The sequence below is a fragment of the Watersipora subatra genome, chromosome 9 (genome assembly GCF_963576615.1).
Source record: "Watersipora subatra chromosome 9, tzWatSuba1.1, whole genome shotgun sequence".
NCBI lineage: Eukaryota > Metazoa > Bryozoa > Gymnolaemata > Cheilostomatida > Watersiporidae > Watersipora > Watersipora subatra.
This window is the reverse complement of record NC_088716.1, coordinates 42,088,622-42,115,968: the sequence shown is the minus strand read 5'-3', so window position 1 is coordinate 42,115,968 and position 27,347 is coordinate 42,088,622. Positions and strand designations below refer to the sequence as shown.

At 35.4% G+C, this 27,347-nt stretch overlaps 2 protein-coding genes across 2 annotated transcripts in view; one reads left to right on the top strand and one right to left on the bottom strand.

Moving 5' to 3' along the window:
• Positions 1–7,136: 7,136 nt before the first annotated feature.
• LOC137404183 (uncharacterized) lies at positions 7,137–13,815 on the top strand. Its single transcript, XM_068090344.1, has 5 exons — positions 7,137–7,336; positions 8,303–8,450; positions 9,291–9,461; positions 10,188–10,320; positions 12,977–13,815. The coding sequence occupies exons 1-5, from the start codon at positions 7,173–7,175 to the stop codon at positions 13,276–13,278; spliced, it is 918 nt and encodes a 305-aa protein (XP_067946445.1). The 5' UTR covers positions 7,137–7,172; the 3' UTR covers positions 13,279–13,815.
• A 2,363-nt stretch (positions 13,816–16,178) lies between these two features.
• Positions 16,179–27,347, bottom strand: part of LOC137404364 (nucleotide exchange factor SIL1-like) — a 30,208-nt gene continuing 19,039 nt past the window's right edge. The window contains exons 8-9 of the mRNA XM_068090562.1: positions 25,506–25,638; positions 16,179–16,838 (exon numbers count right to left, since the gene is read on the bottom strand). Coding sequence (XP_067946663.1) covers positions 16,644–16,838; positions 25,506–25,638 — 328 coding nt within the window. The 3' untranslated portion in view covers positions 16,179–16,643. The remainder of the gene's footprint in view (positions 16,839–25,505; positions 25,639–27,347) is intronic.

The window sequence follows — 27,347 nt, the reverse complement described above, 5'->3', positions numbered from 1 at the left end:
GCTGCATTATATTCATAATTTCGATATCTTTCCTGTTATGCTTGCTATATAAATGATTGGACATAAACAATATTCCAACTGGATTTATAGCGTTACTACTCCCTGCTAATAGAATTGTTCATTTTCCGTAACATATGCCCTTCACATATTGTAGACACTCGATTGCTAAAGGCTAGTAGTTTTACTGACAAAATTTTGTACGGTATCTTTTTCTTGTGAACATGAGTTTATTGATGATTGCTAGCCAAAGTTCTCAACTTTTTTAAAAGTGATTTGACTGTACCACCACTCGAATATGTTTCGAAAAGCCTCAAGGATATATGTTGGTGACCATCACTATTACTGCAGCCCCATGAGAGCACAAGCTTGGCGAAATAACAATCTTCTTCTTTACTATAACAAGAGCCATGTCTATCCATCCATCTGTTGGAAGCCATGGTTAGATGTAAGGGAAAAAAGATTGCACTGCAAGGGATTCGAACTCCCAACATTCACCTTGAAATACCAATACTCTAACGACTGTACCAATCGGCCATCTAATACACTCTGGTATATTTGTGTAGAGAGCTATTACACTTCCTGATGCCCCGGACTGCAAGGGTACTACTAAATAACGGCAATGAGCATGAGCTGATGGTCAACAGCGTTTGTGGTATACCCTATCTTTAAATGAAGATTCCTTCTTGAACCACAGGCTAGATGTTCAAACCATAATACCAAGCTATGGGTCTGGGTACCGATTACAAGTCACACATAATTAACATTTGCTGTATGTTAATAAACCAAATCCATAACAAGCTACACAGTAACAAATTGCCTACTCAGGATTTGTTGCTTCAATTCAAGCAATCAGATAAAACTTTTGACTGAAACTTCGGAGTGCATCGCGCATCTAAAAAGTGTACAAAAAAGTAAGACCTCATTGTACGCTGCTTTTACAACGAAATAAGAAAACTGTATTTTTATTCGTAACTAAACAGACCTTCTCCAATAGCTTCTTCAAGTAGCGGTGGTCTGCTTACTTGAACTAGTTCTATGTACAGTTCTACAGAAGTTTTCTTAAGTGAGATAAGCAGTTGCTTTGCATACATAATTTAATTAAAGATAGGAATTTAATTATGAGCATTCTGTAGAAATGCCTTTTAATTTACTGTTAATTAATAAATGGTAGTTAAGCGGACAACTGGAACAATTTAATGGAGTTGATAATGGGATGCTATCTCAAAGAGATTACAATGACAATTGCCAGACAATATGGTCAGATAAAAATTTAGAGGACATGAAACAAGTGATAAAATTTTGTTATTTCAAAGTGTAGCGATGTATCGAAGTAACAGCGATTCTCAATACACCTGACAAAGATTTCTTAACGCATAAATAGGCTTAATTTGAAGATATTCCAAGTACGCGCATATTCGACACGCGGTTGAGTTTATTGTCTATTGTTCAGCACTTCTACAGCGGAAACATACCTAAAGGCTTGTGATTTTGGACTGTAAATTGATATGTTACTCTTCCGGCTTTGTGATCAAACAGTGTCGCGATGGGATGCCAATAGCTTTTTATAGAAGGTATTTCCCAGAAATAATTTTGGTTTGAGTAATTGCCCACTCACTTACGTCTATAATAAAAAATATACAGTTACCTGACTAGAGTACTGAGCAATTCATTTTGATCCAAACAGCATTTTGTGTTAGTCGAAACACGATCCAAGCCTCATACGTAAGTTAAAATATCTTTCAAGGCAATCTGCCATGTTTTGCTGCAGCCCACTATTCCTGTCGGTAATAATGTCTAGACCTTTCAAAAAAATTGTGTAATTTTCAACTTTTTCACAACATAGAGTTCTTCCCTTTATGGCTTGAGAAGTTGCTGTTACTAAAATAAACAATGCTGGTGATTCCTAAAACAGCCAAAACCTGTAAAAGAAAATCGTGTAAACATTGGAAAAGCATAAAAGGACGATTTACTGGATGCGTGAAGAAGTCTATATTGGCAGTGAAATAGAATAGAAAATAGTTCACTCTTACAAAGACTTGAACAACAGAAAATGAAAAAGACCACACATGCTTTTCTACCTATAATGACCTGCTAAATGCCCGTATCATCGATGAAGCCAAAATGCTAACTGAGAGCGGAGTTTATAAACTCCGCTCTCAGTTAGCATTTTGGCTTCATCGATGATATAGTCAAACCTCTGCAATCGGTAGTTTTACGCTTATTATACCCAGCCTAAACTAGGACACAACCGAACAAATAGAACTCCTTTCAAGTCAACCACAGCAATGGTTGAATATAATACATCCGCAGACTTCAGAGACTTCAGATACAATCTGTCATAATGAGCTCTCATTAGCTATAAGCACTGGTGGAATTTCCGCCACACTTTGCTGATGACAAATGCCTTCCACAAGTGAAAAACAAATGAGGTACTTCAAGCATTAACGTGTTACTTTAAAACTCATTTTTTTCCATTTCCCTCAATTTTCTGCTGGCTGCACACGCCAGTAATAACTGTTAGAGCTGAAAAGAATACTTATAAGATAAGAATAAATGTCAATAGCACTTTGAATAAAAACAACATTCATCATTTGAGACCGTCCTTTAGTTTCCCTCTCCGGGTAACAAGAAAATGTATGAATAATAATTTGTTGCGGTGAGTAACGCATTACCTAATATGAAACGCTTGTGTTAGTCAGTTATTGCAATAATTCAGAGTCTGTGAGAACATCCTGCACCACAGTGGAGCCCTTCCTGCCACAGAACTTCTCCAGATTCCAAGCTAGCATCGCTTAAAATTTTTTTTAATTACTTTTTTTGATTGCCTTACTGATACTTATGTTTTTTCATTTTGCAAATTTACTACTTTCTAGAATAGAAACAGCCACAGCGACTTTGTAAGCGCAGTGCGTTCATTGTCCGGAATACTACCATAGATCCCTAGATGTTAAAGAAGGCAAAGATCAAAAGAATTTTTTCCTTTATAATTAAAACAACGCGAGTAAACTTAGATGCAAGTTTAACTATTTCTTATGGAAGAGTTAAAATAATGCCACTTCAAAAGACAAGCATTTCCTGCCAGTACCAGAATCGCATCTAACTCTCCCGCATTGTTTACATAACTGACCAAGAATTCCTGACATTAGCAATAATTTCCTTTTTGGTAGCTTCTCTCATCATCAATTCACCATCACGCTTTGAAACAAATGATATGTGAAACCAATATTAGCATCCCAAACCAAGATATAAATCACAATACGTGTGCCAGAGGAAATATGCTTGAAAACATTGCTTCCTGAACGCAGAGGCATTGTCTTAGTTCCTAAACAGTTGAAAGAGCTGTGAGCAATGGCCTTTATTGTTTCATGAAGCTCAGCAGCTCAAAATAAGGGCTAAGGAAACAGTTTCTTATATTTGAACAAATGTTTTCCGATCTAATGTCGCTCTCTCAGCCATAACTTTAAATTAGGGTGATGTCTTAGTGAGATTAGAGTTTGTTACAAGCTGATGTCATCATGATTACTAGCATCTAAATGACAGCATCAGCAGGTTCTAACACCTGGGACTGTAATTATAATTGAGTTGCAGACCTAAACTGCACACACTCTAGCTATGTTTTGGTGAAGATTTAGTTAAAAGAATCCTATAAGCTTTTTAAGAAATGATCACCTATGACTGACTTGTGGTGAGTTTGCTTAGCGATCAGCAGGTATTTAGAGTCTGGTTTGGAGAGATAATCGCTATCAACCTTTGCGTTTCGCAAAAACAGCTTTTCACTTTTGAACTTTCTGTATAGGTAGCTCAATGAGATATTTTTGAAGATGCATATTTTTGCGGAAGGTTTTGTAATATTGGGGATATTCTATGAGCATTTCTCTTAGCAATTAAAATTTCACTATCAATTCTTTTTCTGCGTTTCCATATTTTGAGGACATATTTTGTGGGAGTCATTATTCCTTGGAAGAAAGAATTGAAGGTGATTTTCCATTCTGTCTACAAAGGCTGTACATAAATAATTTTTATAAGTTCTGCATGTTAATATTTATAACACAACCGTAGTAGGTTGTGGGACTGATAAACTGTCGAGCATGGATATATACAATTGTTAAGATATTCTGGAACCAACAATTACTCTTTTAAGTTATTTACATTAAAAATTTAGAAGTAGGCCTAATCAGCTTTTATGATTTTTGCTTTATCTTAAAATTATAAATATTGATAAATGGTAGAATGATAAAAACTGTATAAGGCGGTCTTGAATAAAACTGCAAATCGCCAACAACAGTTAAAATCTTCCAAGTTTTCATTCATCAAAATTCCTTCTCAAATGAATAGACTTTGTGAAAAGCATCCTTCCTTTCAAATCATTTCAATCCAAAGATTTGAGCTGATTTCAAAAAGTCAGATCAAATCTTCATAGTTGGACGCATTTTCATGAATGTAAAGATGCTACACAGAACAAAGGCAGTGTTTGTTTTTACACACTACCATTATTGTTAAATGAAACACTCGAAAACTCTTACAAGATTTTAAAACGCTAAACGAGCTATTTGAATAAGATGGAGCTTTATACTTATCATGAAAGCTATGCATTGCGGCATCTTCCAGTGCAATAATCATAGTTGATATTTCTTTCGGCCATCCAAAATCTTGTCTGTTCATTCTATTACTATAGAAAAATTGCTTTGAAACAAATAACTATCCCACAACCTGAAGGGCAAAGCAACCATGACTATTTTTGTATAGTATGAGTCAGTAGTACTAGCGTGGGCCAGTTAGCCTGAACGCTTGAAGAAGGTTCTACATTTTTTAGTGGTGCAAGTCACTCTAGTGTGCCCACCAGCGCTCCATGTAGCGGACAGTATGTAAGTACATATTTTCTCAGCAAATAGGCTTGTTTAAAACTCAAGCGTCCAAATTCATTTAATACAGAAGCAGATAAAAATTATTAATAGCACAAAGAGAATATACTGACATATCGAAATATAGCAAGATTAGCTGTGCCACCCTGCGTTGCTCGTGTAGTAGAAGAGTATTTGGACAGAAAATTGATTTGTATTTAACATATAACAACATTTGCCATTCTAACTTTCAAACTACATATCATGAGAAAAGTTTTTTGTCTTATAAACAATGAGAAGTAGTGAGAGTTTTGCTATTAGCCAGTTTAATAACATGAGCGAACAGCTTCTCGTGACGTTTTGCTATGACCCGCGTCATACGCAAAGCAGTTAGGTTTTGCTCTGATATAATGACTTATATTGACGGATTAGCAATTCGGCTTCCGTAGTCTAGTGGGCAAGGCGTCAGACTGGTGAGCGGCTTGGTCCGAGATCGAATCCTCTTCGATACGGAATATTTATTCTAAGATTTTAAGATCTATAGCCGGATTTCCGACGACGACACATGGACAGACTTTAAAAAATATATATAGATTTCAGACGTAAAATGGTTTTAGTACTAGACTGTTTTGATATCTTTTTGCTAGCCTTCAGCCTTGTAAAGATCAGCGAAAATATAAATCCTTCACTTATTAACCTTCATATATTCTATATAAACTAGTAAATTCAGTGCACCTTCATGTTACGGTTATTTTCATATGATATACCATTTATACACTGTTACACAAGTTTTTTGCCCTTTAATGTGGTGAAACACGATGTTTTTTCATCCTTGCCATACAACTTTTTTTCACCCTATGATGTCAACAAAAACTTCTTTCGAAATTAAAACTTGGCAGTCGATGTGCTGATTGTGTCGAAATAACGAAGATGCCGATATGTTATTCACCAAAACCACTCTCATGACGCATGAAAGAGAAACGATGCTCACTCTCCCTCTCAGTTCAGCGTTATTCATAATAAGTTAACATGAAAATATTTGTTATAAGTTAGAGTGAAAAGGAAACTGCAAACAGATGAGTGATGAAATTTTAGCCGATGACAAAGTTGAAGTTTAGTTTAGTAAAATACATTTTAAAACTCAGCTTTATGTGTGTGTTTAGGAAGCTAATGTCATTAAAGTTAATTTTAACATTCATGTTATACGCCTGTCTCAAAGGTAAAAACTCCTTACGGTATGTAATGCACGTAGTAGGCTACGCATTTTGTAATGGTACATTATATTGCAGATCATAACCACTAAATACACTAAAGTTACTGTAGGTAGCTATAGTTACTAAGGTTAACATTTTATTTTGTTACCAATTTTTAATATATACCTACAGTGTATATATCAAATTTTGATGAATTTTACCAGGGGTTGTTTGCATTAGATAATTACTATGGGTTTCCATACTTACCTATACGACACTTTCGCCTTATGGCGAGGGTCCACTGTACTCTAATTCTTGAAGGTCACCTTTGATAATCATAGTACTGATTACGAGGACTCTGATGAAATTGGATTGCTAAGACATCTGCAAACTTTTCAGCTGAGCCAACTCATCATGGAAGTGGCGATGATCATAGATTAAAAAGGCACTTTTTACGTAGACACGCCTATGCAAGTAACAGCAGCATGCAGTCTTTCATTGCTGGTGGTATTCACGAGAGTGAAAGTCATTCGTCTACCCATTCCTCCATACCCTATTAAACCAGAGTAGGATAGCACCCTCACAGCCTACCTAAGTGCAAAGATTAACAATATGTGATGTAACTACAGGCAGACAACATATTTGCACACCTGCCAAGGGTAATCAGTTGTCTCGCAGTGATTGCGCAGAAGTGACAGAAAAATCGGATTTCACTAACATTATCAGCTTATTTTCTATATTTAAATTTAATGTGAAGTTAAACTAGTAGGAATTTCATCATTTAATTGTACTTCCTAACAACAGCAAAATACCTTGTTATTGACTGAAAATACTACTTTGAAAGCTTTTTGAATCAAGAATGCGTGCAAAATAGATATTATTGACAGATAATGTCTGAAATTCTTCCAGGCTTGTCCCTTTTTAATTGGCTAAGTTATGCATGAACCTGCACGAGTCTGGTTGGTGCTAATTAATAACCATGGTGATTGATCGCGGTATCGTATCTCTCAGCCTTGCGAAAGCATGAACTGTTGCCATGGCAACCGGAGTGAACTATTAAAGCTAACTGTCAGCTTCTCTTCAGCATCATTTTTCATTAAGATTTACTCGCAAACGGATTCTAGTCTATCAGATCAGCATGCCTGCACCAGTTATTATTCATCAACAGCTAATGCCAGTGGATATCTCCACACCATTCTATACACCGGTGACAATACATCATCTGCAACCTCTGCCGGCTTTCAATACTCTCTCACAGGTGCAGCCAGCCACATCTAACTACAATATGGTTCTCAACTACAGGTGGGCTATTTAAAATTTCTACGTTTAAAATTTTGTAGACACATTTTATTAAATAACTTGTTGAAACTGTTTTCTTAAATAACACTCAGTAGTAAAAATGATTATGGTTTTTTTAATTTTTAATGGTTGAGCATTAAGATATTTATTGGATAAAGAAAGAAAATATAGAAACATAATTGTTTAGAATAGTATAAAAACTGAAAATGTTTGAAATACATAGTTTATGAGAAGCCAAGCAAATGAGCAACAGTAAACCCATTTATTGAAAAGCCCTGTACATCTACACTATGTCATGGTACAATTGTATTAGGCATAACACGGTAACTGATTTATGGAAACCACTTAGTTTTTATCGACAGTACTGCATTTACTAAAAAATTCTACATTCGTAAAGCAGTAAAAAAATTGAAGCAATAATAATTAATAACTCTTTGTGCATCTTTCCATTAACATTTTTAGACCATATCTCTGTCATCTAATGCTTTATCTACGCACAACTTGCCACAAATGATGTCACCACATCTATTGTTTCCATGGGTTCTAAAACTATGCTAACTTATCAATCATCTCCGCTTCCTGTATGGCTACCCACGCTATCTCATCAGCATTTCAAACCCGTTTAGTAACTAAAAGGCCTGATTAATTTAAGCATATCTGTTCATTTTTTACTGGAACTTGAAATTAATCATAGGACGTATAAGTAACATTTCTGCAAGCTATAGCAAGGTGTGAAAATCTTGAAGCAGTTTTTACAGCAGTTATTGAAAACACTCACAGTTATTTTAAGAACCTGGTGAATACAGCGAACATAAGTCATTGAAAAGAAACATTTTTTTGGTTTTAACTCATGTGTCATTGTTAAGCCTTTTAATACTGTTCAAGAGCTACAATTAAATATAAAAATGCTGTTTGAACACATAACATCTTGTCTTATTTTATACACTTGAACATGTATTGTTTGAACAGCATGGAGCTAGTTTGGCATGGAGAATTCAACAGGTTGTTCCAAAGCTTTCTTCCAACACGGTGGCAGCTTAAGCCCACATTTGCCCTCCCTAAAGGCAACAAGTGGACCATGTTTAAGGATAGCGCCAAAGTCCGATTCCTCTGTCAGGTAAGGAGGCCAATGCATACAGTATTTGATTGATTAGTAAATATTGCATACACTTTCTATGAATTTGTGCCTGTGAAAAATGCTTTAAACCAGTTTTTTCAGCTGACTCACTGAGCCATGACAATGCTCTTTGATGACGCTTCAAGCTAAATTTGAAAATAGCCAGTTTTTAGGTTCAAGTATTTAAAAAATTGCAAGCATCGGTCTATCAGCGCCCAAATCAAGTCATTCAAGCGTAGTTAAAAACCTAACAGGTTCAACCACTTTCATTTCATTGATAGCTCTGCATTTTATGTTAGTGTTTAACGTTGCGGCGTAATGTTACATATCAGATGGCAAATCTAAATTTCTAGAGGGATTAATAACTAGGATTTAGCTAACGCCTCTCTAATCTGAAGATTTCACTGCCCATTTCTTTTTCTCTAAATGTGTGGCTATATTTAATCTGCATTCGATTGGAGTTCTGGCACTAGTCCTGTTTACTTCGAACGCACATGAAATACATATTTTGTATTTTAAAACAAAATGATAGATAAAATACATACATATACGGTTAGATAAAATGTGGAAGTTGTTGATAATACAAGGTGATCTGATGTTATGCCGTCAATGAACACATATCATTTTATTAAATATATCAATTGTTTTTCATTTGAGCAAAACTGATTTCTTCTCATAAACCATAAAAATTGCTCAGCCTTTATAAAAAAATTTTTTGGAACACTTTGCAAGGTTACACTTTATCTTGAAGTTAATGATCCAGTAAAGTTTTACGCTAATTGCACGAGTACAAAGCAAACACTAGCCGACCCTCAATTTACACCGCCATTTTGTTGCTAGGAGTGTTTGCATGGCTGGACGAGCATGAAAGGGAGAGTTGTATTCTGGTTCACGTTTGATAAGCAAAGAAATGTAGGTACAGTACTCTTTAGACTGTTTGGTCAGCGATGCCAAGCCTGTTCACCCAAGCATTTTGAGCACGCCATGTGGTACCCGGAAGAAGTAGTCAAGGTAAGATAACTCAGTTGTTGCTAACTCACGTCCATGAAAACTAATGTTTACTACTGAGAAACAGTTTAAAAATAGCGAAAAAAAATGATAATGCATGCATCAACATGCAAATTGAAATGTCAAAAATTTAATTCACATATGCATGATTTAACAAGAGAAAGACATTGTCATGTGTCTGCCATATCTATGTTTGAAAACTGTCAGCTCGGTGTTTCTAAAAGGAACTGTTTATGCATACAGTCACGAGTAGGTCAATCATAAATGTGGCTGTGAAGTTCTCTTTTATTAATCTTTAGATATAACATCCCACCCAGTCATTGAATTCTAATTAATCACTCATTATCTACTCAATGCCAGTGACATACCAGCACACGCCATTTTATAGTTTGATGGATATGGTTTCAGTCAGCAAGCTATTCTGATATTTGCAATTGCCAATCTGAGATTGATGGATTGTGGAGTTTTTTTTAACGACATTTTTGTATCACAAACCCTATCAGATGATGCACTATTATTTGGTTTTAATTGCATTGATATATGAAATGACACAAACTTTACTTGATCTGTTTATGCTTGGAGAAAGGAGGCAAATCAGCTGGTACCAAGTAATGATATGCTACTAAAATGCTTTGATTAACATTTTATGTAAATATATTCCAGAAACGTGGATACACAACAGGTAAATTTCTGTGTGTAGTTGGTAGCTAAAATTACATACTTATGCAGGTTGTTGGGAATGTTTTCAACCGAATTGGGCAGGAGTACTATGGATTCTACAGCCCACCTGTGAGGATAGACAGACGCGCTGGTAAACCAAGATCACAGCACAACTCAACCTTGTGCCAGGCTTGTTCAGAAGGTAATTAATCACAGTTCTGTATGACTGTCACTAGTGGAGTAGCCACGACTTTACGAGAAACTCTTGCTTCTGCTTATGCAAATTTGGCAAAGACGAAAGCCTAAGAAATAAAAATCTTACCAACTTTTGATAGTTTTGGAGAGTGGATAATTCCAAATCTAGTCATTATAATCATAGCAACTCCACTAACATAGATCATAATTACTGTCACAAATTTACTGAACAAAACCTACCTTTGAAGGTCGTTTTAGGTCGTCGTTTTAAAAATAGAGTACTTCTTTTTACCACGAATTGGCAAAAAAATTGTTTCTGTTCTACCATTGCTTCACAGCGATGACTTCAACACTTCAACTACATTCTTCCTTCAACTTAATTCAAGCAAAAAAGACGCTATTAACAGGGATTAACATTACAAAACAGAAAAATGCACAATTCCACCACTATATTTTTTGAATACTCAACTATTGCATAATATTTCAGACACTGAAATGAGCCATGGCTTATATTTAGAAATAACCATGGATCACAAGATTGTAACACGATATTCTACAGATAAATCAGCTTTAGTTATTTATAGAATAAAATTGAAAATATAGAACCCAACTGTGTCACTGCGGAAATCAGTTTTTATCGCCTCGAGGGGTTATTTTCGTATCAACTCTTATCAAAAATATCAAAATTGCCTTTGAAAGCGCTTTTTTATATATGCTATGGAACAATAAACTTGGCAGACAAACAGTTATGTGAAGATTCTAAAAGCATGCTGAACAGACATTACTTTGTTACCTTTACTGATCGAATAGATAAGCAGAACCAAACTGTGAGAATAGATTAGGTAGAGTGATAGAAACAGCGCATAAAACACTTCTTGCAAATTATACAGATATCTGTAGTTTTTGAGAGAAAGAATCTTGAGAGTATTTTTTGTAGATCTTGATGGTTAACCGCGTGTAGTAGCCATAAACTAGTTTACCTTGGTAGGGGGGCATACATAATCTGCTATAAAAAAACTCATAATCCCAGGTTAACTTCATCTTAAGTAATTAATCTCATGCAATAAGTCAGTACTTATCACTTTGGCTACGTCATTTCACAAGACAATGCAATTTTGTTGCTGATTTGAAATAATAATTTAACTTGGATCAAACCCTATCAAATTACTTGTAACTTCATTCAGTTTTATTATTATGGCTGTAGATATTGAGTTACCTAGCTTAGTGAGTAGTGAATATTAGGAGTGAAGAATACTGAATATTGAAAAAGGTTATGAATGTTATGAAAGCTATGCAATGGAGTTATGAAATCGATGGAATGCAATAAGACAACAACTAGTATATACATATTATATTTTATATTATATATTTCTCAAAGTATGTGTGTGCGCATTCCAGCTATAGATTTTAAAATCTTGGGATAAAGATTTTGTACCTAGGATGATTTGATCTCGCACCCTGCCATTCACCAGGCCGACACACTATCCACTAGACCACAGAAATTAAATTGCTACCCGGACAATATAAGTCAGTATATGAGAGCAAATACCCAACAGATTTGAGTACGACGCTGGTCATAGCATAACGTCATGAGAAACTGTTGATCACATTATTAAACATGCTGGCTAACAGCGTGCAGGCTAATAGCGAGGAGTAATAGCTCTCACTACTTCACATTGTTTATAAGACAAAACACTTTTCTCATGATATGTGGTTTGAAAGTTAGAATGGCAAATGTTATAATATGTTAAATAAAAATCAATTTTCTGTCCAAAGACTTTTCTATTACCCGGCGACGCTGGGTAGCACAGCTAGTATATGTATATAACTAATTCTACTTTACTACTGTTTTCCAACTTTCAAGGACAAAATTAATATCTGAGCCAATCAATCAAGCAATGGCTTAAGTATTCACACGCATATTATAACAGTGCAGGGAGTGCATCGGCTAGACTGAGCCTGTGTACCACAATTAATATCCTGATGGTCAAGCATTAATGGCTTCTCATAGCACGAGGAGACGCACCACGAGGCAGTTGCATAGGATTAAAGCATATTCATGAATTACACAATGCAAAACATGTCTTTTTGAACCGCAACTCATCAAACTTTGCTATCAACATACAGTTAGACTAAAACTTAACTGCATTAGTAAGCATTATATTGGTTTCGTAAGAGATTTGAGCTTTTCAAGGAACCGACGGTAGAAATTCCAAAAACAGTTGTTCATGTAGACATTGATACGAAGCACTTGGTCTACAAGGAGCTTGATATATACCTTATGCCTGTGAATAGACACCAAGCTCTATGGGGTACTAAGTCTAAAGCATCACTCAATAAGTACTAATCAAAAAGCGATAATCAATAAGTACGGCAAAACTACACTGTGCAATGAGGATTCTGTGCCACTGTATGACTGCCTTTTGGTACAATACATATTTTATGAGGCTGTAGCTAGAGCATGTAATTTATTATCATGTGAGCCAAACAAAAATGTAATTTTAGTCTATGAATGTTTATAATTGTTGTTTAATGTCGCAAACTCATAAGCTATAAGAAGGCTATAAAAGGCGTATCAATGTCGGTTAACGCCCATCGTGTGGTCGAGTAGAAGTACTTGAAAGCTACTTGCAAAAAAGCTCAACCACGTACTTTGCTTTTAGGGATTTGCCCTGGCGAGTTTGATGCATCAGTTGAGACCTATGGCTTATACCGTAAGACATATTCGATACCTTCTCCAAGCATGAGCTCCTATCCAAGCAGTCTTTCCTCCCAGTGCAGTACTGATGCTGGCTCCATCGATGAACTTTCAGCGACACCCTCAGATATAATATCCGATGAGAGCCATTCGGACACAACATCTGAAGCATCGCTAGAGGCTTTAACAAATAACATTTCAGTTATATCTGTGGATGATCACAAAGGAAGCGACATCGAATCGGATGAAGATAGTCGGAATGTTTAAGATAGTCACGTCATTTTCTGAATTGCAAATACTTGTATCCATTGCAGATGTTACCATTTTTTGTTGAGTCTTACAAACTTTTTGAATTAATTGGCCCCTTTTGTCAACTGTGGTCAAATTTTACAGATATATTTTTAGATCGTGCATTGCGGCTAGAACCGTTCTTACCTGCGTTTACTTGCATTTAATGCATTTGTATATTTATTTTTCTGTGTTCAGAAAATATTAAAAAGTAGTCAATGCTTCTGTGGTTGTAAAGAGACTTCTAGTATCATAAAGATTCCTTTAACAATGTTCCTAGTAGTCATAACTATCGAGAATAAAATAAATTTTATGTCACATCAGTTAGTATTTTACATCACCACAAGTTGCTCTAGACTGAACCAACTGGATTGGATAATTTTCATTACATTTTTATGTGAATTCTCAGAAACTATGTTAAGCTATCTATGACTATTAGTACTAGTTATTAAATTTATTACTTGTAGAGTAGCAATCATATGATATTTAACAAATACAATTTCTCATACCTAAAAACATGCCTTATGTATTTTAGGGAGTCGCCTTCTGTTGTTTCATTCAAGCTTGTTTTCTCTTGGCCTCTGTTATTGAATTGCCTGTAGAGCTACGAAATCTCCCATTACTAGCACCTGTCGTAAATGTCTCAACAACTGACTTATGAGTGATATTAACCTCTATAGATGGCACATAAACAAGCCTTTGAGTGCAATAAATTGGTCTAGCTTGGTTATCTCTTATGTATCCGGTTAATATAGGAGACTTCCAAATACTAAGGTGCTGACAAGTTCTTTAGGCAATCCTTACTACTGGGTTATAAACCCCATCTTTTACTTAGTTATGACCATTAGGAAAAGAGCACACAACTTTTTGTGTAGGACTATCATACGTTGTCAATGTTACAGAATGTTATTACTATTCAATAGACTTGAGCAAACATTTCTAGTGAAAAGGTCACAAATTACTCGTGGTTAAATAGTTACAGGATAGTTAATGGTTAATAGTTAAAGGATTTAACCATAGGAAATCTGATGATTTCTTTCTCAACCAAGCAGAGTTATGTAGCACATATCAATATTAAGTCATTCGAGTTCAGATATAGCACGTAATACAAGACAGTCTAATGCTATTTACCTTCCTGCCTAGGAAAACTTGGTATTAACAATAAAACAAGCTTTACCAATTACTTAAAATGCGTAGGGCGTGACGCGACAACAAGTTTCTTGTAAATTGTAAGTATGACATTTATTGACATAGTTGCCCTGCCCTTCTACGAGTTGTTTGACAATCTTCTTGGCTAGAAAAACAAAAATGTGTTTGGAGAAAAACTAAGGTGTATCAGGAAACGGAGAGATTTTTTCACATTAGCAGCTGACAAGAAAATAAAACTGTCTTAAAGCCGGTTCACGCTGAATACTGTTGACATCATGTTGCCATCTAAGTTATGTACTCACAAGCCACAACTGTCTCATCCAAATGCTAATCTTTGCTATAATAAGTGCCATGTCTGTTCAAAGCCATGCTTAAAGCGTTAAAAAAAAGATCCTTTGCAAAGGTATCAACCTCGGGTATTCCATTTTGTAGTTAAGCATGCTACCAGCTGCACCAATTGTACATAGGCCCCCTAAAGTTATTACTACACCTGATGATCTCTCACGGCGCACAGGGCTGTCAGGGTACTAGTCAAAATAATGTCTATAACAACAAGTGAAAACTCATGTAGGTGAAAAACATCACAATGATAGATTCTTAATCAGTCATAATTTTATTCCAGAACATGGACATGGCGTACAAGAAAGGGTATGGCTTTTGTGGCTAAACAGACGGCTGCATGAACAGCATTATTCAATATACCCAACTACAAAACAACAATAGATAGTTAGATTCTGTAGCTGAGTATATAGGCTACATGTAGCTTCTTTACTGATAGAATTATATTTCTAAAGATGTTCCTGAGATATTTTTAAATGAAATAATCTGTTAACACGATGTTATGCAGCAGAACCTTTTTACACCAAATTGTTACATTTCACGCTATTTGACTATTTGAAAGATTAATTTTCTACACACACATTTTGCTACCAACTTTAAAAACATTTACAACAGCAACAAGTTAGCTGTTGACGCAAGCCTATTTCCACTTGCTATAGTTTAGACATGCTAGTCCACACTCTTATACACTTCAACCTATTATAATTTATTTTCAGAATAATTACTACTTTTACTGACAGAGCAGCAGTAAGTTAATCACAACACACGGAATAATGTAGTGAAAAAGCATGCGATAAAATATCTTACTTTTCTTGTCTCAAAACTCTTAAATGTCTAAATTTTAAAAACTTGTCAGAGATACAGGTAGGCCTAAGTGTAGTTCAAAATCTGCAATTATTTAGTTTATTTGATAACGAGAGAAACTCAATTACCAATTTTACATGATTGTTCTATTAGTAAACTGTTTGCCCAGCTGTTGTAAACAATGGCACATGGGAGTACATATACATGTACCCTCATGTACATGGGAGTACATGTACTCCCATGTACATGAGAGTACATGTACTCTCACGTACCTATATGTATCCTACATGTACTCTCATGTACATGGAAGATACATATAGGTACATGAGAGTACATGTACTCTCATGTACCTTTATGTATCTTCCATGTACTCTCATGTACATGGGAGTACATGTACTCTCATGTACCTATATGTATCCTACAGTTCCTCTCATGTACATCGGAGTACATGTACTCTCATGTATATGTATGCTTGAATATATATGTATGTTATTGGACAATTTTTTTGCTTCATGCTTTTATACTTTAATGCTTAGCTTATGAGTGTCTGTATTTATAAGTACCAGTCGGTGATTGGAGGTAGCTGGTGTAAATATTTTATTATCAGTTGGAAAAATTCATTTTTCAGTGATTTAAGTGGCAATTATTCCTGCTTAACCAAACATATTACAGACATTAACAAGAGTGAGGTAAAGTACGTCATTCATAAAGCCTCCCTAAAATGCACTATTAAATCAGGTTGTTACGACTTCAACATTAAACATTATAATGAAGTATGAGTAACTATTTTAACAGCCGGATGGAATTCAATCTGTTGTCATGAGATAATCAAATAATTAATAAATACAGTCAGAAAAGGTCTTCTGAACCTGATGACTAAAACAGCCTAGTTGAACCTCCCCTTTATTGTACCAGAACACTGCTGAAAAATCACCAAATTGAGAGATTCGTGTTTGTCTTTCAGTAGGAAAATGTAGTGAGCTTTACAAATTTTTTGACAGTGCCAATTGTACACCAGGTTTACATAATATGTGCTTGAATATCAAAGCGCATTACAACTCCTCATGTTTAGTTGAAGTTTTCGAGGCCATTTGAGACGAGCACAGTTTGATACGTTCAACGATTGATTGATAGAATTCCCCCATATCTGGATCCTTCATCCGCTGGCCATAGCCAACTTCTAACGCTGAAAGCGAGGGCTGCAACTCTTCGTAATGCTCTTTGCAGAGAGACAAGCTCAGGGATGCCTACAATAAGACAGTTATGAAACAATAGGCATCTTGTTACTTTATCACAGTGATTTCTAATTATGATTCAAATATGATGAGTAGTAAATACATGAGAGTTTTTGGCAAGAGAATTGAATCGATTCAAACAGCAAACCCTTCTCATTCACGGCTGCTTGCATAAACCTGTCCCCTACATGGCTGTTTGACCCTAACCTTCTCATGCACGGCTACCTATTCAAACCAACTCCATTCACGGCTGCTTGTTTAAACTGATCTCATAGACAGCCGCTAGCTATAAGTTGTAGGCACCTAAAGGGAACAGCGCTGACTAATGGTGATGCAAATGTGGCTCTTCATGGCTACCGTAAAATATTCAATAGTGAGTGCCTACAAAATAACTAATGTACTCTGTATTTGTGTTAATGCTGATTCTTTTAGCTTAGTAGTTCATATCATCTGCATAGAACCTTATCCTGAGATCCTAGAGAATCTACTTTACCCATGACGCTCATCCTCTTCATGCACTCTTCTAATAGTGCCAATGCTATAAGAGCTCTAACAATAGCGTCAATATCCCTCACAATCAACTAAAATCTCTCTCCCTCTTCCCCTCTCTCCTTTTCCCTGCTTATAGTTTCAGAATTCTTTCTCCTACTCATTCCTCAACTGCTGTAGCAAGTTAAACTAACAAGTCTATCATCTATGTACGTTTTTGCATGCAGCCGCGATATATATATATATATATATATATATATATATATATATATATATACATATATACATATCGGCCCCCTAAAGTAGCTGAGTATTGTATATATATACATATATATACATATATATATACCAGATGGATAACTTTAATTTAAAAAAAATCATGTAAAACCTTTTTTGCATACCAATGGGTTATTTAGCCCTTTTATCATTGTTGTAGTTATTATTATGTCTGTGAATTTTAACACAAGTACAAAGAGCTCTGTTACGGTAGCTCAAATGACCTTCGCTTAACCTTTGACTGTTACAGTAGCTCAAATGACCTTGGTTTAACCTTTGACTGTTACAGTAGCTCAAATGACCTCCGCTTAACCATTGAAGGCCATCCAGCGACACTTTTTACAGACATTGCAAAAGCCCAGCATTCTTTAGATTAAGTAGATTGGCCCTAGTTACATACCAACCAACTGGAAATGACAAATGATGTACATGTGAGTTCATCCATCTAGACTTTCCAATTAGGAATTAATATATTATTATCACATCTTACATCAGTAAATTTGGTAACTGAAACATTCGATGTTGATTTTGTTTGAAGGCATTAATTGTGTAACTAAGTTTTGCTACCCAAGAGATGCTATGACGTGTATGCCGCAGTAGACATTTTGACAAATTACAGTAAATAGCTTGAACTTGGCGTTCAAGAAACATAAAGAGCCCAACCCTATATGATGGAATGCTAATCACTTCATGTAAGCGGCCATAAATAAGAATAATAGTGTTTAGTAATTCTATGAAAATCACTTGGATGAGAAGTTACCATCTCTTGTATTAGGCTATAACTATGAGCTCCTTGAACAGCAGCCAACATCGCTTTAAGTACACGGGCCAGCCATCTTTGATATTGATAGCTAGAAAAAGGGATGATACTTTCATTGTGCAAAAGTTCGCTTGAAGTAAAAGGAATTTTTCATACAGCCAAATCGTGCTCACACTAACAGTGGCGTTGCGGTCATTTACCTATTTTTACCGATAGGCTGACATTATAAAACAAAACAAGCTTTTTACATTTGACGAATTAAATTTAGAGAAATAACACGAATCTAATATTAGCAAGTTGAATGCAAACACTAGGAACTTTTGAAAGGCCGGTGACAATTTCTGAGAAATATTGCATAAATAAATAGTAACTTTGCATGGTTAGTAATGAATGAAAACAACCAAACTAGCTAAAAAATTGTTATGCACGCTTATTGGCTGTTATGAATAATTTGGAAATAATAATACTTTGGAATAATAACCTGGTCAGTGCTAAACTCTTAGATATTTTTAGTTATTTCAATATACCGTAATTTCAACGCTTTTCACTTTGTTCTACTCGATTTTCGTAGCATTTTGAAAAGTGGCCTTTTCTGTCAATAAGTCTGGTTTATCATCATTTGTAGGCATCTCCATTTATGATTCCTGTGACCACACAAAGTTTTTTATGCTAGATCGCAAACCTCACAAGCTCATGAAAACTTTCCCAATTGTATTTCCTAATACCGTTTGATCACGAGCCCCTCCCATACATAATGTAGATTCTATACAAAAATGTTAATGGCACTCAGTTGTAACTTGATAAGAAATTGCTGGTTGTTACGCCTTATTGCCAACATCCATTTTATAAGACTTACAACAAAATATTGTAACAGCTCAGAGCAAATGTTATTGTATATCATCGATTGTTTGTGTAAGCAAGGTTAAAGGTTGACTTGCAACAAAATTCACATTACAGTTATTTGGTATCAAAAGATTCACCATGTCTTACTCTGTTGTGTTGTAGGTGCAAAATATGTGGAAATGTGATTACAAGCTCTTAAAAGCTAAAAAACGAAAAGCCGCCATAGATTGGAATCTGTTTATTTATCTGACGTAGTCATTAAATTTGGTTATTGTTTTGTCACATGATGTTCTCACATGAATTGAAAGGCCAATAAAAGGCTCAATATAAAACTTATCGTAGCACTAGTTTATGACAAACACTTCGGGTTTTACTGAAGATCCCGTATCAAATATAGATGCTCGCTACTTTACAGTTTTGTTTCGACTTGGTCTAATCGTCTAGTCGTAATCTGATCATGTGACCCAATACTTCGCAAATAATTTCTGCAGCGATTTTCAATTATCACAGGTGACCAACACGCTCGTCATAATTATTAGACAATGATATGTACTCCTTCGAGCTAAGGCTGAAAAATTAAATGAATTTTTACGGTAAGTTATAGGATATCAGTGCTAAAAGTGACAGCATTACGATGATGATAAAACAGACGCGTAAGAACAATAGACATGGTTTTATTGAATGCGTGAAGTATATTTGTGAAAATATTTCGACGAATGAGGTTGCATGAAAGTGTAAACAGAAGCCATCTCCTACAACTACGTCACATTTGAGCCGTTTTGAAAAGAGAATCCAAACTACGGCGGTCTCGTGTGGCGGCGATTAACTGTTCGTTTTTTAGCTTTTAAGAGCTTGTAATCACATTTCCACATATTTTTCACCTACATGTACAACACAGCAGAGTAAGATATAGTGAATCTTTTGATACCAAATAACTGTAATGTGAATTTTGTTGCAGGTCAACCTTTAAGCAAAGCCCCATGAACAGCTTGACTAAAGCCTTTACTCATACCTACAAGCATTATAACATTAAAAAAAACTAATTGTGAAAACCTAACATACTGATTGCGTGCAGAGAATGATGCAATGTAGTGTTTCTACAAGCTTCAGATGGTTTGCCTTAGGGAATAGACACTCAGCTCTGCAAGATACTAATCAATAAGTAGTAATCATTAGGCGATAATCGATTTAATGAATCTGCTAGTTGTGTGAAATTAGCAATGGAACATAAAACTTACATGTATTTGGTTGTTTCAATAACTTTGTTAGTTTCATCAAAACCGCACTTTAGATTTCTTTCCAAGTCAAGAAAGGTTTTTCCTTTTCAAAACTTGAAGGATTTTGCAAAAGTGCATCTTTACTTTTTTCATTCCTTTGTTATGAATATGGCAATTTTGCCCACAGGCATATGTTGAGCCATCAACCTCATGAGCTTGTTTAACATAGGCATAACATTATCTGAGATGCTATCTTGGTCAACCTTGTAAGGACTTTAAATTTTAAATATATGCTGGTTGACGACAGTCTAGATCAAGACCTTACTAAATATTTCAGACTAGCTGACCTGTTATAACATTTGTAGATACATTACACACAGACTATCAGAATAAGTAGTAACTCTAACATCCATAAACACAATATTTCTCTTATCAGAGTCCAAATTGGTGTGAAATGTAAAAAAGACATGGGCCTACTGAGAAACAAAATTTTAATAGATTCAGAAACATTCTTTCAATATAAAAACACCTCCGTGTTCATCGTATAAACTACCTTATATGCTGACACATCGCTATGGTATACCTATAGGTACTACTAAGGCTATCGTCTGGTAGCTGACTTGATTCTGTGTTCATTTGGTAAAAAGTAAAACATTTAAAATTTTTATTTGCATAATATATAATAATATAATAGGCAAAGCTAAAAATTGAATGGTCATAGACTTGACCAATTTTCAGAGTAATGCAATGGCAATGTTATGACTCATATTGCAAGACGATAATAGACTTCAATCTTTCTAGGGTTGGGTTAATATGAAAAATAAAGTCAATAAAAAATCACTCAAAACTATATTGGAAGTAGGATTTGCTTTTTTAATCATTCATATTTGGCTATTTTAAATAAGGTTATACAAAATATCCGATAAAAGAACCAACTGCAAAAAATATTATGCATGATATAATGTATTTCAATAACCTAATGAATATATGGTGGTCTACACAGCTTAGTGATAATAGTCAGAGACAGGGTTAATAATGGTTCAATAGGTGAATTACTCCAGATTTAAATTACATGTATTTCAAGTTGAATGATATTCGGTGTAATCCAAGCTTTATGTGATACTCAGCAGACAGCCTTGTTAGTATTCATTCAAATGGAACAACCAATCATAAGCCTCACTTGCCAAAATATAAAATAACTTTAAATAAAATTTGCAACTGTACTTCGCTCAATAGTGCTTCTCCCAATAATGCAATCAGGAAAAAAAGAAAAAAACAGACTTACTGTCCATGTTTTATGGTCTACACATGGCACAACCAGTAAATGTTTATCATTTCTTGAAAATCAAGATCCTAGGAACAAACACATTACAGTTTTCATAAGACAGGACTTTCCATCTGATAAATTTAGAGCCAATTATAATAACAGAAGCGTGTGTACAGTATTCAAAGTTCCATGTACCTTGAGCTCTGTCTATGGAATGCACTTGCACGGACTAACTATCTATGATGCTCTGTCTATGGAATGCACTTGCACGGACTAACTATCTATGATGCTCTGTCTATGGAATGCACTTGCACGGACTAACTATCTATGATGCTCTGTCTATGGAATGCACTTGCACGGACTAACTATCTATGATGCTCTGTCTATGGAATGCACTTGCACGGACTAACTATCTATGATGCTCTGTCTATGGAATGCACTTGCACGGACTAACTATCTATGATGCTCTATCTATGGAATGCACTTGCACGGACTAACTATCTATGATGCTCTGTCTATGGAATGCACTTGCACGGACTAACTATCTATGATGCTCTGTCTATGGAATGCACTTGCACGGACTAACTATCTATGATGCTCTGTCTATGGAATGCACTTGCACGGACTAACTATCTATGATGCTATGTCTATGGAATGCACTTGCACGGACTAACTATCTATGATGCTCTGTCTATGGAATGCACTTGCACGGACTAACTATCTATGATGCTCTGTCTATGGAATGCACTTGCACGGACTAACTATCTATGATGCTCTGTCTATGGAATGCACTTGCACGGACTAACTATCTATGATGCTCTGTCTATGGAATGCACTTGCACGGACTAAGGAGAAGTTAATATTGGGTAGTTGTTTGGTCTATCGACCAGACTAAGACACATCTTGTTAGATATTCGGGATGGATGCCCCGGTGCTCGACGCATGGAAAGTATCACCAGATAGGATCAAACACAGAAACGTCTGACTAGTACTTATAGATACTGCTAGTTTAGCTGACAAAACAACCAGGAAAGCTGAAGTTTAAGAATACCCCACACCCTCTAAGATTTTCCTAATTAGTGGTTTGAGCAGAGATCTACCAGCTGGTGAGTCCTGGCATTCCATGTAACAATAAAGTTATGCAACTCTGCTAAGCGGGTTGTCTAAAGACAGACCATCAGTTAAGCGGTCAGTCATAATTGGCGAATGTCTAAATGTCTAACTCCAACGTGTCAGACAAATCCTACACTTTACTAATGACAACATGCTCATGATAGAGTTAGCGGTATGAAAGTTTGTTCACGAGACGGTATGAAGGTTTGTTCACTAGACGGTATGAAGGTTTGTTCACTAGACGAGTCATGTCATGTGTAAACTATACAAATGCATAAGCAATACACTTTCAGAGGCACTCGCCTAACTTTATCAAAACGATTCTATCAAAACGATCAAAGCACCAGTTTATTTATCTAATAATGCTAGCCTTGTCTTTAGTGATATAGAATTATTTGAAACGCAAACACAAAATTTCTACTGACAACAGAAGTGTTCATTAGTTCAAATGGTTACTCATTAGGAAGAAGTGATTATTACTTCAATTCTGGCGTGTACTGCATTTCAAGTGAGTTTAAATTCCGGGTCCATTATCAGCTGTGCGACCCCAGCAGCGATTTCATGCGGCAAAGCATTACAGTATGAGGCATGGCAGTTTATATTTACATAAAGCTGTGTTGACTGATATTGCATGTTCAAGTTGCTAAGAAAAGTCAAGGTTGTTTAGAAAATGGCTGCTTGCAATGGCAGACGAAAGTTGATAAGTATGGTTGCCATATCGGAGACAATATTCTGTACAAATATTGCCTAAAGTGGACAATATTCAAGTGGCAATCTCAGTAGACATTTACCAGCTCAGTACATTTTGGAAAGGCTATGTCTGCGACTCGCTTACAAAAAGCTGAATAGTACTCAACTCATGTGATCATCACTAGCAGCTAACAGCAGTACTGGGAGTGTAGGCTCCCAATTAATCGGATAGTTTGGCCTGTCGCTAGTGCCTGCGACTTGTATGGCAACTAGACAATAAAATGGCTAGCATACAACATTAGATGTGAGTGAAAGTGCTGGCTATCAGCCATGCATAAGGTAAAGTACTGGCATACAGGCATAGATGAAGTGAAAGTACGTACTTTCATAGAGCCATAGATAAAGTGAAAGTGCTGGCATGTAGCCATAGATGAAGTGAATGTGCTGGCATGTAGCCATAGATGAAGTGAAAGCGCTAGCATGTAGCCATAGATTAAGTGAAAGTACTGCTATACAGGCATATATGAAGTGAAAGCACTGGCACACAGCCACAGATGAAGTGAAAGTACTGACATACAGCCATAGATGAAGTGAAAGTGCGAGCATATAACCATAGATGAAGTGAAAGTGCTGGCTATCAGCCATGCATAAGGTGAAGTACTGGCATACAGGCATAGATGAAGTGAAAGTACTGGCACACAGCAGTAGATGAAGTGAAAGTGCGAACATACAGCCATGAAAAATGAAAGTTACATACCAGAGATACAAATTGAGGAGTTTTCACAACTCAGAAATACAATGCAGTCATTTATGAGTATTGCACAAGCAAATGGTACCTCTGCTAGCGATTATATCAAAAATAGATGTTCTTTTTTAAAATCCAACACCGGAAGAGACCATTGGAATTTTGTGGGCTTATTAATTAATTCATATTCTCACAATCGATTCATACAAACTATTATGAAATATTAATAACTCAATTACGTAAATCAATTCAATTATCCACAAAGATAACTGTGGGATATGGAGAGATACTTTAAGACTCAAGGAATACCTTTCTCAAAACTCGCCTGTTTTGATATGAATGTCTAAAATCTAAAATTGTGCATTTTTGAGCAGTTGAAATCTAGCTTTAATAAACCATTCATGCAAACAAGTGTATATAAACAGTAGCATTAAAAAACCATTCACTTATTTTACCATTCATCTCAAAGACGTGTTCAGGCTTGTCCAATAATGCTTCCCACACAGTGGTATGTTATTTAATTTATGGAAAGTCATTGGCATTAAACAAAAACTGCAGTCAAAATATCAGTTTGTGTACACACAAACTTTGTGATGCTGTGAGCAAGCCAATAATACTGGTAATAGGTTAAAAATATCAATAAATTTATCCATAGAATTTATCGCAACTTTTTCAGTAAAATCATTTTTTCTGACCGATCATTAAATGATAACGGAAGATCGATAAAGTAATCGATAAACTTAGTCAAAGACAAACTTGTAGTCAAAAACCAACATAGTCAAAGACCATCACATCCAATGGCCAATGTTAAAGACCACCAAAAATAAAGACCATTGTAGTCAAAGACCATAGTAGTAGTGAACCTAAAGATAAAACATTTAACTGTAGAATTTTGCTTTGATAATTGCCTAAATGAACAACGAATGTAATAAAAATGAATGACAAATTTTATCAATCAAGACTCATATTTCCAAAACATGAAACTACAAGTTGGAAATCATAGCAAGACACTAGAAAACATTCCCCTTGGCAGAAATTTCTCTGTATCGGTGAAAAGAGTTGGTGATCAGTCATGATTTTGAGTCATCATTATTCACTTTATATTTCTGATACAACTTTAATTGCAATCTCCACCTTCATTAAAAGACCCTCATACCAAAAGCTTACCAGATAACTTTAATAAAATTTCATAATCTAAGATAAGTCCAGATAGGGGATATAAAGTCAAGCAGATCATTTCTACTTAAGCAACTAATAACGCACAATGGTTTGAACTTACTTCAAGGAAAGATATCAGTTTATCTACTTGAGCTGCCTGAGGAGTCAGTGGCAGCAGCCTCGACAGTTGATGACACATTTGCTTGACTAAATCGTCTTCCAGTAAAAATTTGCGCGTAGCCGGAGTCATCTCGCTACAACATATATACAGCATTAGCCTGTAAGGTGCTGAGTAAAAATAGTGGCAACCACAAAAATTGTCACAGGAAATAAATATACATGAATTGATCTATTTACGGTAATGAGGGGGAGTGAAAAGGCGGTCCAGTCAATCACTTTATAGCATTTAATGAGTGAAAAATAGAATATTATGATGTAAGCAGGTCGAAGTATAATAAAAACGTTGGCATTATATGTAAAGTTATTTCCGTAAATTGACTCTTCTTCAATACTTTTTATGAAGTACATGTTGAACAGGGGTGATTTGCATAGTATTATTGAAAGGAAATATCAGTGTCCTATTCACATAGTGACTACCATATGCACCATGAAGATGGACAACTCCTATTTTGTAGTTGCTGAACTGCCTTATCATATACGCGTGTGAAAAGTACAGACATAACTAAAGAGTAAAGGATGAGCCCATGCTTTCTCAAAGATATAATAATAATACGATAATACTAATACGTTGAGCAAAAATATTTAAACACAAAAATGCTACTTTCACATATGTAATTGAAGTCAAACCTCTACCAGTTATCACTTCAACACATTAACATTTTTACATGCGTACGATCTACAATTTGACCAAATGTTTAGCTCTACACCCAATGCAATTTCCAACTTACAATTTTGGAGTTTCTTGAAACAATGCAGTTTTGCGAGTTAAATACAAAGGCTAGTAAAGATTAAAAAAGGACAAACAGACTTTACCAAGTAACACTTTTCAAACAATAATAATCAAGCAAATATTTAATTGCAACATTCTAATTTTGAATTTAGACGGATTATATGAAAAAGTTTTCAATGAATGATTGGCAAAGTGCAGCAGCCTTCACGACTTATTTAGATAAAATTTATATCACGAAAACAAATTGTAAGGTAAATCTCAACACTAACAATTCTTTACCCAATATTTCCTGTCAATTATCAATTTGCCTACAATATATTTCCATAGGATGAGTTTTATACCAAATTCTACATTACAAAGTTCTTAAAAAATAATTATTAGTGATATTACTGCAAAAAACCGTTTGCGTGTCATACGGTTTTACTTAGAAAGCTTAAGTTTTTGACATATTCCGATGTGGCTTTTTCATATAAAAAATATAGAAAGTTTAGTATCGACATAAATAATACATACCGTAAAACCTTTATTTGAACACCAAGGCGCTCTATTTTCCAACTTTTTCGTATAGTGGCGGTTTATTAGAGGTGGTGTTTAAATGAAAAGTGGTGTTGTATTTTCCAAAGACTTTGTCAGAAATTTCGGAAGATAAATTTGACCCTTTCGCAGATGAAATGAACGTCACTCATAATTCGCTCTCTCCGTCAGGCAGGGTGACGTTAGACCTTTTGGATCTAAGACATTTGCTAACTTACCTCCATTGTAGTAGATCTTTAAATAAACATGCATGGGAAGCTGACACACGGTTCTACCAGTTAATATCTATTGCTTGCAATTAACCAACGATGATGATCTTATAGCCTGCACTGCACTTCAAGCTTTCAAGTTTCTTATTTGATTTCAAATTTGAAAGCATCTTTTCGTTTTATAACTACATTTAACAAGGTTGCATAAAAGCTCAATGCACTAATTGATATCTTTGCTGCCGTTTGCAGCCAAAACTGGCGTTTTATGTGTAATAGAAGAATAGCTATGAGCATCGATCCAATGTAACCA

What these genes read in the sequence shown, in the direction of transcription:
- LOC137404183 (XM_068090344.1), top strand. Translation starts at nt 7,173, where the DNA reads ATGCCTGCACCAGTTATTATTCATCAACAGCTAATGCCAGTGGATATC. An exon ending in AATATGGTTCTCAACTACAG is followed by an intron (nt 7,337 to 8,302) that starts GTGGGCTATTTA and finishes TTGTTTGAACAG; the next exon opens with CATGGAGCTAGTTTGGCATG. An exon ending in GTGCCAGGCTTGTTCAGAAG is followed by an intron (nt 10,321 to 12,976) that starts GTAATTAATCAC and finishes CTTTGCTTTTAG; the next exon opens with GGATTTGCCCTGGCGAGTTT.